Source organism: Cynocephalus volans, chromosome 14 (genome assembly GCF_027409185.1).
Source record: "Cynocephalus volans isolate mCynVol1 chromosome 14, mCynVol1.pri, whole genome shotgun sequence".
In the NCBI taxonomy this organism is placed as follows: Eukaryota; Metazoa; Chordata; class Mammalia; order Dermoptera; family Cynocephalidae; genus Cynocephalus; species Cynocephalus volans.
In genome coordinates, this window is record NC_084473.1 from 45,530,321 (window position 1) to 45,542,532 (window position 12,212).

The 12,212-nt window shown below is 40.2% G+C and overlaps 1 protein-coding gene across 1 annotated transcript in view; it reads left to right on the plus strand.

Annotated features, from left to right (window-relative positions):
* PPP1R21 (protein phosphatase 1 regulatory subunit 21) overlaps nt 1–2,322 on the plus strand; it is an 88,564-nt gene extending 86,242 nt beyond the window's left edge. Inside the window, exon 27 of the mRNA XM_063077769.1 lies at nt 1,987–2,322. Coding sequence (XP_062933839.1) covers nt 1,987–2,016 — 30 coding nt within the window. The 3' untranslated portion in view covers nt 2,017–2,322. The remainder of the gene's footprint in view (nt 1–1,986) is intronic.
* The last annotated feature ends 9,890 nt before the right edge of the window (nt 2,323–12,212 follow it).

Sequence of the window (12,212 nt, forward strand, 5' to 3'; positions counted from 1 at the left end):
ATTCTCATATATATCCATATAACCAATCAATGTCTTACCCTTTTAACTCCAGAGATTTTCTTCAATTTCAATTCCCCACAAGCCCTCTGCTTGTCTGGGTTGGGGTCAGTAGATATTGGGTAAAATGTTTAGGTTGAAATGCATATCCACATACCATGTCTCTATTATTGTAACATCATATATAGACTCTTTTGCCCTGAAAGGCAAACTTTGGGAGGCCAGGAGCTCTAGGGTGTGTGCATCATGTCATGCTTAGCACATTTTAGTAACTCAGACAATATTATACCACCAGCAGCTGGAATTTACTGTCTCTAGACTGCATTCTTTGAAATCTACTGCTGCCACTTATTGATTCAACAGTCATTTATTGAGTTCCTGCTATGTACATTGAGAAAGAAATAGAGATGAATAAACCATAGCTTTCTTTTAGCATCTGCTAGTGGTAGTGTAGAGCAGTATTCGCTCACTTAGGGTCTCCTTGGAAAATAAATCATGTTAATGGATGAGAATCTGCAGTATATAATTTCACTTGTCAGTGTAGTTTCATGATATTCATTGACTTCTCACTACTTTGGAGGGTGTCTCTGCTTCTCTGGGCCATCTGTGTGTGATGATTATAACCAGTCAATATGGTTCTGATTATGATTCTCCAGTTACTTGTGGTTCAGGAAACTTGAGTTAGGAGGCAGGGGGTTGGTCCTCTTTAAGAATGCCTCCCTTAACCCTTTTGGTCTCTTGATATTCCAGCAGGGCTAATCTAACTCACAGTTTATATTCCTAGTAATGGTAGAAAGCACACACACATTGAAGAAGTCATGTTTTGGTTTTCTTTTTCATGGTATGTATAATTTGTTTTAATGGTAGTATAAGAAAGCCTGTTTTAGCACCTAACATTTGAAAAGAAGTAGCAAAGGTTCTAGGAAAACTTTTCAGACTTCTGAGCTGCAGAAGTATTTGGTTTTGAATTGAGAGGGGTAAATGCTTCGTACAGCAAAGCTCATTTTTCCAAAGGACTTGGATTGGAGCTACTTCAGAAGTTAGGGAATTTTCAAATTCTCTCACATCTTTTAAATCTATGCCTTAAAATACCTGTCGTTAATAAAACCCTGAGTAAGAGACCCTTCTTCAATTTGGAGTTTACATTGACTATTCTTTAATCATTTTGTAATCCCTGTATTTTGCTTTTTTTTTTTTTTCTTTCCCGCTCATTAATAATTTAGATTGCTATAGCATCATCTTATGGCTGAGTTGAAATTTCTCCATGGGATACCAAGTAAATTCTCAGCCATTTGTTTGCTGTTATCTTGCTTAAAGTTTTTGTATTCTACAAGCATTTCCCACTTACATGAAGAAAATATATTTATACCTAAGAGCTACAAATAGGAATTTGATTAAAATGTATGCCTAAGAAGTGAACCTCTCCAGAAAGAAGAAAAGTTATGCAAAACTGGAAAGTCCAAATCTCCATATTTGAGGGAACTGGGAATAAGTTAAACCATCTTCCCTCTAACTTATTCTCAGCCGGTATCTAAGCTTACTTTTGACAAATAATCAGTGCTATTTGGGTGTGAGTTGGCACATATTCAAAGTTCTTTCCTATTAAGACCTTTAAAAGATGTTTATTTAAACAACAAAGAAACATATTTAAGCTAAGATTTTCATTCAGCTTCATGAATTTTACACTCCCTTGTCTTTGGAACCAAATGAATGAAGTTTTGATAAATCCAAGATAGTAGCTTTCTTTTCTTTATCCCCTACCCTCAGCCTCCAGAGGGATATGGTCTGCAGAAGTAGAGAGTGGGGAGAGTTAAAAGTAACAAACTGCTTTGTGATTACTGGATAAAAATTAGCCATGCAAAGTTATCAGCTACTCTCCCTCTTGGAAGCTAGTGTTCCAAAGTGAATCCAGACAGCTTGGTTTGTAAACTATGTGAATTATTTTTTTGGAAGTTTGTGTTCTTATTGTTGATATTTTTCTTTGCACAGGGAAATTCAAAAAAGAACAAGAGTCGATAGTTTTCAAATAGCTGGTTGGTGACTGTTCTTTCCAGAGCTGCTACTGCTGCACAGAGCTGCAGGGCCAAGACTCCACGTCCAGTACTGGCGGACTCCAGGAAGCTGAAGTGTTGTTGGACCTAGTAAACTAGTCAGTGTTGTAAATGGCCTTGAAACATTTAAAATATATTTGTAATCAGTGAGGCAAATACAGAATTTGATGTTGACAGTAAAATGGAAAACAATACACATACTATGGATATTGTAGGTTTCCTTATGCTGTTTTTACTGTGCACTTTTTAAAATTAGGTTTTAATTTCAGTATGTAAGAACAACAAATATTTTGTATATTTTCAAACTCAATTATATGATAATCGATTTGGTATCTATGGAATAGATATATGTTTCTGTATAAAATGCTTAAATTGTCGAACTGTCATTACTTCTTACTATAATTGATGCAGTCTCCGGATTCTTTTTTAAAGATTTACTCATATTCTCTTTGTCTGTTTCTCTCTCTCCCCCCATCCTTCTCTCTGACGGGGAGGGAGTGAACCTTGCAAACTTCAGATCTTGTGGGTTTATTATAGTTGTGTTTAGCTCTTCAGTAACCCTCTGTGTTAGAATAATAGCTAAAGGAAATTCATGTCAATAAATTCATACTTATATCAAACTTTCAGACTCTCTATGAAAATTTGATAAAGTAAACCAAAACCTATTAAAGTAGGCTTTACAAAATTTATCAAATCCCAATTGACTTATGTGTAATCTTTCTAATTCCCCAAATTGGAGTAATTGTACAGTTAATCCTTTAGTAAGGCTCTTGAGTTTTGCCTTGAGAGCTGCTTACAATCACATTTCAAGCAAGGACCCTGAGCCTTTCAAGTTACTTTGGTTTATCTCATAAACTCTGTGTCATTTCAGTGTATAGCACAGAGATGTCTCTCCCAGCAGCTCCCCCACGACAGGCTCTAAGTATATTGCTCCTTTCTGAGTTGTTTGTGCAGTCCATTTTGCCCCTGTGTCAAATTCCCCAGATTAGCTAAAGGGTTCCTGAAACCCCTTCCATTCTACCTCCCTGCCTGGTAGCTCCACCTCCCTTGAGGCTATTCTCTCGGCAGTTGCCAGTCACCCTCCAAAATGTTATATTCTGGTTCACCTAAGAGCCCATCACTAGCTTCCCTCTGTGCTCAGCACAAAGGCCAACTCCTTGGCCTCAGCCCTGAGTCCTCAGCTGCCTGCCATAGAGAGAGACTTTGGTTGTGCCAGTCCTCATGGCAGTGGAAGTGTTTGGATCCTGACATGGGGGGTCCCTGTGTTAGTTCAGTCCCATTCTTCCTAGCCCTTCAAGTCCCTAGGCCCCTTGCCATTTCTCTTTTCTGTCCCCACCTATTGCATTCTCTATCAACCGTACTAGCTGTTTTCACTGCAACTGCACCTAGGCCCCCACACACTGTAAGTGAAACATCAGAAAACCATGTTGACTAGACCAGTCATGAACTTAGGGTTTCTAGCCTCCACCAGGCTTTCATCATTGTGACAGTCCTTTGACATTTCTAGTCCATTTCTATTCTAAGTTTCACAAATGGCTACACCAATTCTCTCCTTAAGCCTTGCCCCTGTCATTCGCAGGCTCTGCACCATCAGATCACAGCCTGTCAGCAGTGAGTATGTCTCACCACACACTGATACACATTTGCCCATCCTTACTGCTCTCCCCTGCTTCAGAGGCACAGGTGTCCCTGCTGTCCTTAAAGCTAAACTGCTTCTGATACTCTATTGCCATTTCTTTTCTAGGGCTTGACTTTTCACTTTTAGATCTTTACTTTCTCATTCTGCTGACTCCTCTGCCCTACCTTCCAAACAGACTGCACTTACCCCATCCATTAAAAAGTATAGAGTTTGGTCTTTGAAACCGAACTTCCTGGGTTTGAATCCTTATACCAACAAATGAGTGAGTTAGCATTTTTGTGCTTCAGTTTCCTTATCTTTAAAATGGGGATATTAATAATACTGGGATTTTCAGGAGGAACAGATGAATTAATACTGTAAATTGCCTAGAAGAATACCTGGTATGATAAGGTTGTGTATTAGTAATAAATGTTTTTGATAATGTTATTGCTACTGCTGTTATTTCTCTTTCTGCTTCTCCCTTTGTCCATATTCTTTCCCTTCTACTAGCAGCCTTTGTGGAAGAGTAGTCTATATCTCTTGTCTTCTCATCTTCACCATGATCCATCTGCTCTTTAACCTGGGGTAGTCAAGTTCCTTTGCTCACTGTTCTAATGAAACTGTTGTAGTGAGCACTAACAGTGGCCATGCCATTGCCAAGTCCAGTCGCTCCTTTTCATCCATGTTCTTGCTTGAGTTTTATATGGAATACTCTAACACCCTTAATCCTTCCCCTCCCCCCACCTTACTCTTTTGAGACCTTTCCTTCCCTTGGCTTTTCCAACACTTCTTTCTCTTATATACTTGTTCTCCCTCCCTGAGAAAATTTCTTCTTAATTTCTTTTCTGGCTCCGCTTCATCTGCCTTTTAAAAAAATGTTAGTGTTCCCTAAGGTTCTGTCCTAACTACTCTCAGCTAGTCTGTACTGATAGGTGTCAAATCTTTCTGTTGGCCAACCTTTTTGGTGGCTGGCCGGTGTGCAGATCCAAACCTCCGAACTTGGTGTTACCACACCACACTCTAACCAACTGAACTAACTGGCCAGCCCTCTTTCTAACTTTAACCTCTTCTAAGCTATAACCTAATTCCCTCTGCCTTATGAATTTTGTATGAGGATGTCCCACAGGCAGCTCACAATTCAAGAGGTTCATCTAATATTAAATTCACTCGCCCAATTTCTCCCTCCTCTCCAGTGTTCTTTTTATCTCACCAGACTTCTCACCTTATCTTCATTTATTCAACAAATAATTATTGAGTACCTATTATGTACTAGAAACTATCTTAAGTGCTGGGGTACAAAAAACAGAAAAAATACCTGCCTTTATTCAGCTATCTTAGTGTGGGGGGAAAAACATGAGAAGTAAAATATGTAATTTGGTATAAGGTTATAAATTTTATAAGGTTACAAAAGCCAGGAAGGGAGATAAGAACTTTTGGGAGATAGGAACATTGCTTTTTAGATAGGAGACCAGGAAAGGACTGACAGAGATGGGGCATTTGAGTAAAGATCTGAAGATGAGGGCATGAGCCACGTGGATATCTGGGAGAGAGCATTTCAGCCAGCAAGACTAGCAAATGCTGAGGTGCTGGGGTGGGAGTGCACCTCAAGTCTAGCAGCAGTGAGGAGGCCAGAGCAGCCAGAGTGGCGTGAGCAAGGGGGACAGTGCTAGGAGATGAGATGGAAGGTGACAGTGGGCCTGATAACTGTGTCCTGTAGGTTGTGGTAGACTTTGGCCTTGACTCTTTCAGTGTTAATGGAAAGATTTTGGAGGGTTAAGGGCAAAGGAGTGATATTATCTGACTCATGTTTTAATAGAATTGTGGTCTGCTTTGTTGAGAATAGATTATAGGGGAGCAGGGTGGAAACAGGTCAGTCAGGAGGCTACTGCAATAGTAGGAGGCCATGGAGAGATGATGGTGGCTTGGACTGTGGTGGTGGCTGTGGAAGTTCTGTGAGGTCTCTTTCTGGATTTATTGTGAAGATAGAATTGATACAGTTTGCTGATGGATTTATCTAAAATCAGAACTCTTTCCTCCATACTTCTATTACTCTTCTCTGCTTTGTTTCACTCCTTTATACTTATCATAATCTACCATACAGTATATTTTGCATATTTATCTTCTTCGTTGCCTGCTTCCACCTCTAGAAGACACAGCTCCGTGGAGGCAGGTGTTTTTGTCTGGTTTTGAGCACTGCCGCATTGCCTCTACCTAGGACACTGCCTGGCTAATTGAATGTTTGTGGGCTGTGAGAGAAAGACAGGAATCAAAGACGAAGCCAAGGATTTTGACCTGAATGAACTTAACCAAGCGGAAGGACTGAGAGGGGCAACTAGCTTCCACCTAGTCGTAACTTAAGATGAAGACCTGGGAGTCGTCTCTGATTTCTCCTCGCCCAGCACGTCCCGTTGGTTTCTAGTTTTACTGAACCTTCTTACCTTTGTTTAACTTCTCTCATGTTTAACTTTTCTTTACTCAATACCTTAAATTGAGCCTGGGCCACCTATTGTCTGGATTTCTCATCTTCCTGTATTCCAGTGTTCCCACCCCTTCTGCCAGTTCATTTGTCTAGAACATATCTCTGCATAGCCATTTTCCTGATACAAGGCCTTCAGAATGGCTCCTCCTTGTGTGAGGGGCAAGAGCTAGTAGTGTGTACACATGAGGCTTGTTTGGCCGACCTCAGCTCACTCATTATTTTCTGTGCCCTGTACTCTCCGTCTATGTTCAGGAAAACTCTCAGGCCTCTGGGTCAGGAAAAATTTCACTTTTCTTGAGCAATGGGCCTGTTTTTCTCTCAGAGACAATGTGAATTTTGGGATTATTTCCCCTCTTTGCTTTGGAGTTAGATCCCTGGCAGAATTGTGCCTTTTTGACTTACCTGCTAAGGTCTTTGTTCTCTTGGCAGGTCACTTCATAAGGCATATAGTAATCACTGTTTATTAACCATTTGCCATAAGTCAGGCATAGGTAAGGCTTGACATGTATTATTTCATTTAAACCTTCTGACAACTGTATCTCATACATACTATTACTATCCCCATTTTACAGATAGAAAACTAAGGCTTACAGGGGCTAAGCAACTTGTCCACAGTCACACAGCTAGTATGTGTTGGAGCCAGGATTCAAATCCAGGCTAGTCTGACTCCTGAGCCTGGATTCACTTCTGTAGTATTAACCTTTTAAAGTAGGAGCTTTTAACTTCAGGTTCTGTAGATTTGGAGGATAAAATGTTAAGTTTCTCTGTAACTCTAGTACTTTATTAAGCTTCCCCTTTCCACATTTTCATTCCATACCCTCACTTACCACTTCTTTGGCTAATTTAAAGGCTCTGGCATAATATTTGCCTTTGACATGATTTTTTTCCTCCTCTGACCCTTTATTTTTATTGTATATTCTCTGTTACACAAACCTTGCTAACCACCAAATTCTGAATTTAATGTATGCCACAATGCTGACCCTTCCTTCTAGTCTACTTTCTGTGCAAACTTTGTTGTTGTTACTATTGGATTCTGAGCGTTTTCTAACATACATGTATAGTCTGTTTTCTGTTGCTTATAACAGAATACCTGAAACTGGGTAATTTATAAAGAAATAAAATTTATTTCAGTTTCAGAGGTTGGGAAATCCATGGTCCAGGGAACACATCTGTGAGAGCCTTTTATGGTGGTGACTATAGCAATGCAAGTGTCACGTGGTGAGAATAGGATGAGCAAGAGAGAGTTAACTTGCTGTCTTTATAAAGCCACCAGAACCACACCCATTACACCATAATTAGGTCAATCCATTCACAAGGGCACAGTCCTCATAATCTAATCACCTCTTAAAGGCCCCACCTTTAAACCACCATAATAGGATTTCCCACCCTCTTAACACTGTTATGGTGGGGGTCAAGTTTCTAATACGTGAGTTTTGGGGGAACATATTTGACCCCATAGCACTACACAAAAGTAGAGAGATTAGTACAAGCCCTATGTCCCCATGGCTCCTTATGAACTTTTTCTAATCTTATTTTATCTTTTTTCCATAGTTATTTTTTTCCTGGAGTGTTTTAAGGCTATTCCCAGACATTGGGTCATTTCATCTGTAAATATTTCAGTTATGCATACCTTTGTAAAGATGGTGAGCTCATCCTACACATGTCATCATTTGTTCAGTCAATTTGTGTTGACTGCCTCCTGTGAGCTCAGTGCTGAGCAGACTGTGATGAGCAAAACAGACATGGCACTGCCCTTGAGAGCTTACAGCATTTTAGTGAGCCAAAGAAGTGATCACATAAATGCACAATCACACACTGCCATGTCGCCCATCCTGTCCTGGGATTGTCTCAGGGCAGTAAGCAAGAGAGAATACATAGAGGTTATTTATTTATTTATTTTTACTAAATATCTGTACTTTTTATCAGTTATGAACTTCGTTTTAGTCAGACTGCTCTAAAATACCACTACTCAGAAAAAACAAAATAAGGCAAAACAAAAACACAGTCCCCTGATCCTCCCCCCTTTTTATGCTCCCCAGAGAAAACCAGTTTCAGTCACTGTTTTGGTATCAAGATTTCCAAATAGCACGCTATTTTTGCTTTTCCTGTTAGGCATCATTAATTGACTTCACTGGTAGAAGATGAGGATTTGCCTGTTTCATCCACCTCCCTCTCCCACCACTCACATACACATACATACTTTCTCTTCAAACTAGTTGTTTTAGCCTGTTTTTTGTCACACTTAACAGAATACCTGAAACTGGGTAATTTATAAAGAAATGTAATTTACTTCTTACAGTTTTGGAGGCTGGGAAGTCCAGGTTCAAGGGGGCACATTTGGTGAGGGTCTTTTTACTAGTGTGGACTCTCTGCAGAGTCCCAAGGCAATGCAGAGCATCACATGGTGAGGAGCAAGAGTGTGCTTGTGTCTTTCTTCCGCTCCTTTTAAAGCCACCAGTTCCACTCCCAAGGTAACCCTTTAATCCATTAATCCAGGAATGATTAATGAGGGCTCTGCCCTCACAATCCAATCACCTCCTAAAGGCCCCGCCTCTCAACACTGCCACACTGGGGATTAAGCTTCATCATGAGTTTTGGAGGGGACATTCAGACCACAGCACTATTACAACATTTTGACTAGGCCACTATTCGGTATATACTTCCTTATCACTATTCAAATGCTAATGATATCTGAGTCATGTAATATACTGTGATTACTTTTCCCTTCCTGTACAACTCTTTGTTTTCCCTGGAGTTAATAATTTTTTTTTTTTTTTTTGGACAAAATTATTTACTATGTTTTCTGTGGTACTTATCACTAATTTATTGCTGAATTCTCTCCCAGGTGTATAACTCTCCTCTTAGTGTGGTCAAAGTCAATTGGATGTTCAACCAACTTCATCTTGCTCAGGAAGTCTCTCCCAGAGCCCTCTGACCTGCCCCAGGCTGCCTGGTTTATCTCTGGGCTGGCAGCACTGCTGCTGTCTTGGGATCTCCCTTCCTCAACATCCTGGGCAGCAAGTGTCTCTCGCCTTTAATATAGCCCCTTCTCAATTCCAGAAGCCCTTCCAGTGACTGACTACCCTTCCCTCGACTAGCCTTCGCAGCCTCTCAAAAGCATTGTCTCTCTTGTCTAGGCCTCTTGTGGCATGGAAAGTGAAAAATGAGTGGAAATTCTGTCTAGGCACAGGGTAGGGATTGAAGTCCACATAGGAGTGAAAGCCAAAAGAAAGGACTTTTCATTAATCATGTGTTGCTTTCTGGTGGAGGAGACGGAATTTTCAGAACTTACTGAAATGACATTTGCTACTTTTCCCTGATTATATATTATGTGCTCGTCAAAATTTTGGAAAAAGTAACGAAGCACACATCTGTCTTTTTTTTTTTTTTTTTTAAAGATGACTGAGCACCACACTCAGCCAGTGAGCGAACCGGCCATCCGTATATGGGATCTGAACCCGGGGCCTTGGTGTTATCAGCACCACACTCTCCCGAGTGAGCCACGGGCTGGCCCCTACACATCTGTCTTTGTAGAGATTCAACTATTAACTTATTTGTTTATTTCTGCTGTTATTTCATACATACATAAAATGTATTTTAATCAAAATTGGGATTATGTTATAAGAAATTACAAATGAGAAAAAAAACCAAAAAACCCCCCACAACTCTGTAACTGGAAGTGGGAGGGGAGTAAGTTACCTGGCTGATAAAATTGGATTCGCCATTGTTTTTAATAAGAAACTAATTCTATTGGTTAAACTAACAGATACTTTTTTTTTTTTTTTTTTTTTTTTGTCATTTTTTCGTGACCGGCACTCAGCCAGTGAGTGCACCAGTCATTCCTATATAGGATCCGAACCCGCGGCGGGAGCGTCGCCGTGCTCCCAGCATAGCACTCTACCGAGGGCGCCATGGGCTCGGCCCCTAACAGATACTTTTTAACATGACCACTTTCCAAGTTCATTATCCATTGAAACAAAACAAAACAAAATTTCAGCTACACCATTTGCAAACAAAAGTGTGGAAAAAAAAAATAAACAAGTAAAATGAGGAACCAGTTAAGAAAGCCACCAAGAATTGGAGCAAAAGGCTCCTTCCAAATGACTATGAATTAAAGCCCTCTTTATAGTTAAAATACCCAGACACAAAAATGTGCAATTTATAGTTTTGTTTTGTCAAGCATTAACCTTGGAAGTTGCTCCCAAGTCTTAAAAGGCTTCAAACTCTTCTATAACTTTAACATATGAAAACAGCAACACAGTTGGTTGATGATGGCTAAGAAAACATCTGGCAGCGCTACACAGACAAGGAATAGTTTGTTCCATGATAGAAGAGGAAGCTTCTGTTCTCGGCTAAGAGCCACGTCCTCGAACGCCATGGTGATAGATGGAAAGCCTGTCAGTAAGCAGTTGCCTCTTTGCCTTAAATTTTTAAGCAGTCTAGTAATTAGCTCCAAATTAGGAAATTAACTGGCAACCAAACCATTAAATCAGGAAAATCCATTATAGCTCTTCCAAATCTTTAAAAGAAAAGGTTAGAGAGCATTAAAATAACTCTTTTTCATAAGGAGAGGATTAGAAGAATTGACTCAGTAGGTGGAAACATTCTGGAGGCTGTGGTCTTGTTTGCAGTTGTAGGGGCCTCCAAAGGTATCTCCCCCAGTTAGAGCCTTTGAGTTTGATTTACCAGGGGCTTTAATTACCTCTGAAATCAACCACACTGCTTCCCTAAACACCAGGGAGTAGTCGAATAGCTTGGTGGTGACTTCCTACATGCCCAAGAATAGAACAGCACACTTCAGTAACTAACAAAGAATAAAATGTCACTTACTTATATCTTGCTGAGATGCCAAAGAATATTCTCCCTTTCTTCAGCTTTCCTGTATTTCTTTAGGACCCCTCTTCTGTTGTGTTCAACTGTCAGCGTGTTTCATGAAGTTATTTTCATGCACACCATCTCCCTGAACAGCTGCAGAAGCTGTGAGGAAGGGAGCATACCTGACACTTGCTGCCCCCGGTGCTAGCAGAATGTCTTGCACAGAGTAGGTGTTCAGTAAATGCCAACTGGACACATTTTAGGGATCAGGCCAAAGGACTGGTCAACTGTAGCAATGGTCAGTGTAGCTCAAGACCATACCTAAGAGTGTCCCATCTTCAGGACAAAGGACAACCAATCTTGAGCCACTCTGAACTGATTAAGTTGGTGATCATCCCCCTAAATGTCAATTTCAATTGACATTCTTGGTGAAAATGTGGGCTTTTCATTTATCTCTGGAAATTTTCATACAAAGAGTATTTGGGTTTCCTTATAGAAAAAGTCATTTAGGGCTGGTCTGTTAGCTCAGTTGGCTAAGCACAGCCTTGTAACACCAAGTTCACAGGTTCGGATCCCCAAACCAGCCAACCCTCTCCCCTACCAAGTCATTTAATAACAGGGTGTTCATCAAATATTAGGCCAGAATGCATGACACACCTAAAATAGTGATTTTTTTTCCTGTTTCATTTTAACTGTTGTTGAAGCCATCACTGGGAATTTTTTTTTTTTTTGGATATGGTTTTCCAAAAAGCCCTTACTCTATCTTGAATGAGTGTTATAATATAGAGACTTATTGTTGCAAAGTTTATAGAGAGAGATGTTCTTATCAAGCATTGAAGACTAAGCTTATCCCTCCCCTTGAGTTTATATTAATTGATCCTGACAACTTCCGCTGACTTGAGTTTTGAGGAATTCCAAGTTAATCTACTATGTCATATCTACAGACACTGTAGGGACTTCTTGTTAAACAGTGTGGAAATTCTAAATGTTGCTATGAAAAGCCTGCCAGGAAAGGGAAGGCCGTTAATAAAAAAGAGAATGACATAGTCTGAGGGTCTCCTTATTGCAGAGCAAGGAATAGAGCAGGAACTGGAGTAAAATGAGGTCACAGCTGTGAAGAATGGCGGTGGTGGCTTAGCTATTGAGGCCAGGCTAAGCTGTTTACCACCAGATTTTGATACAAAGGGACATTGCCAGAAAGGGTTCTTTGGAAATATGTGGTGGAGTTAAAAGGAATAAATCTGCATTCATG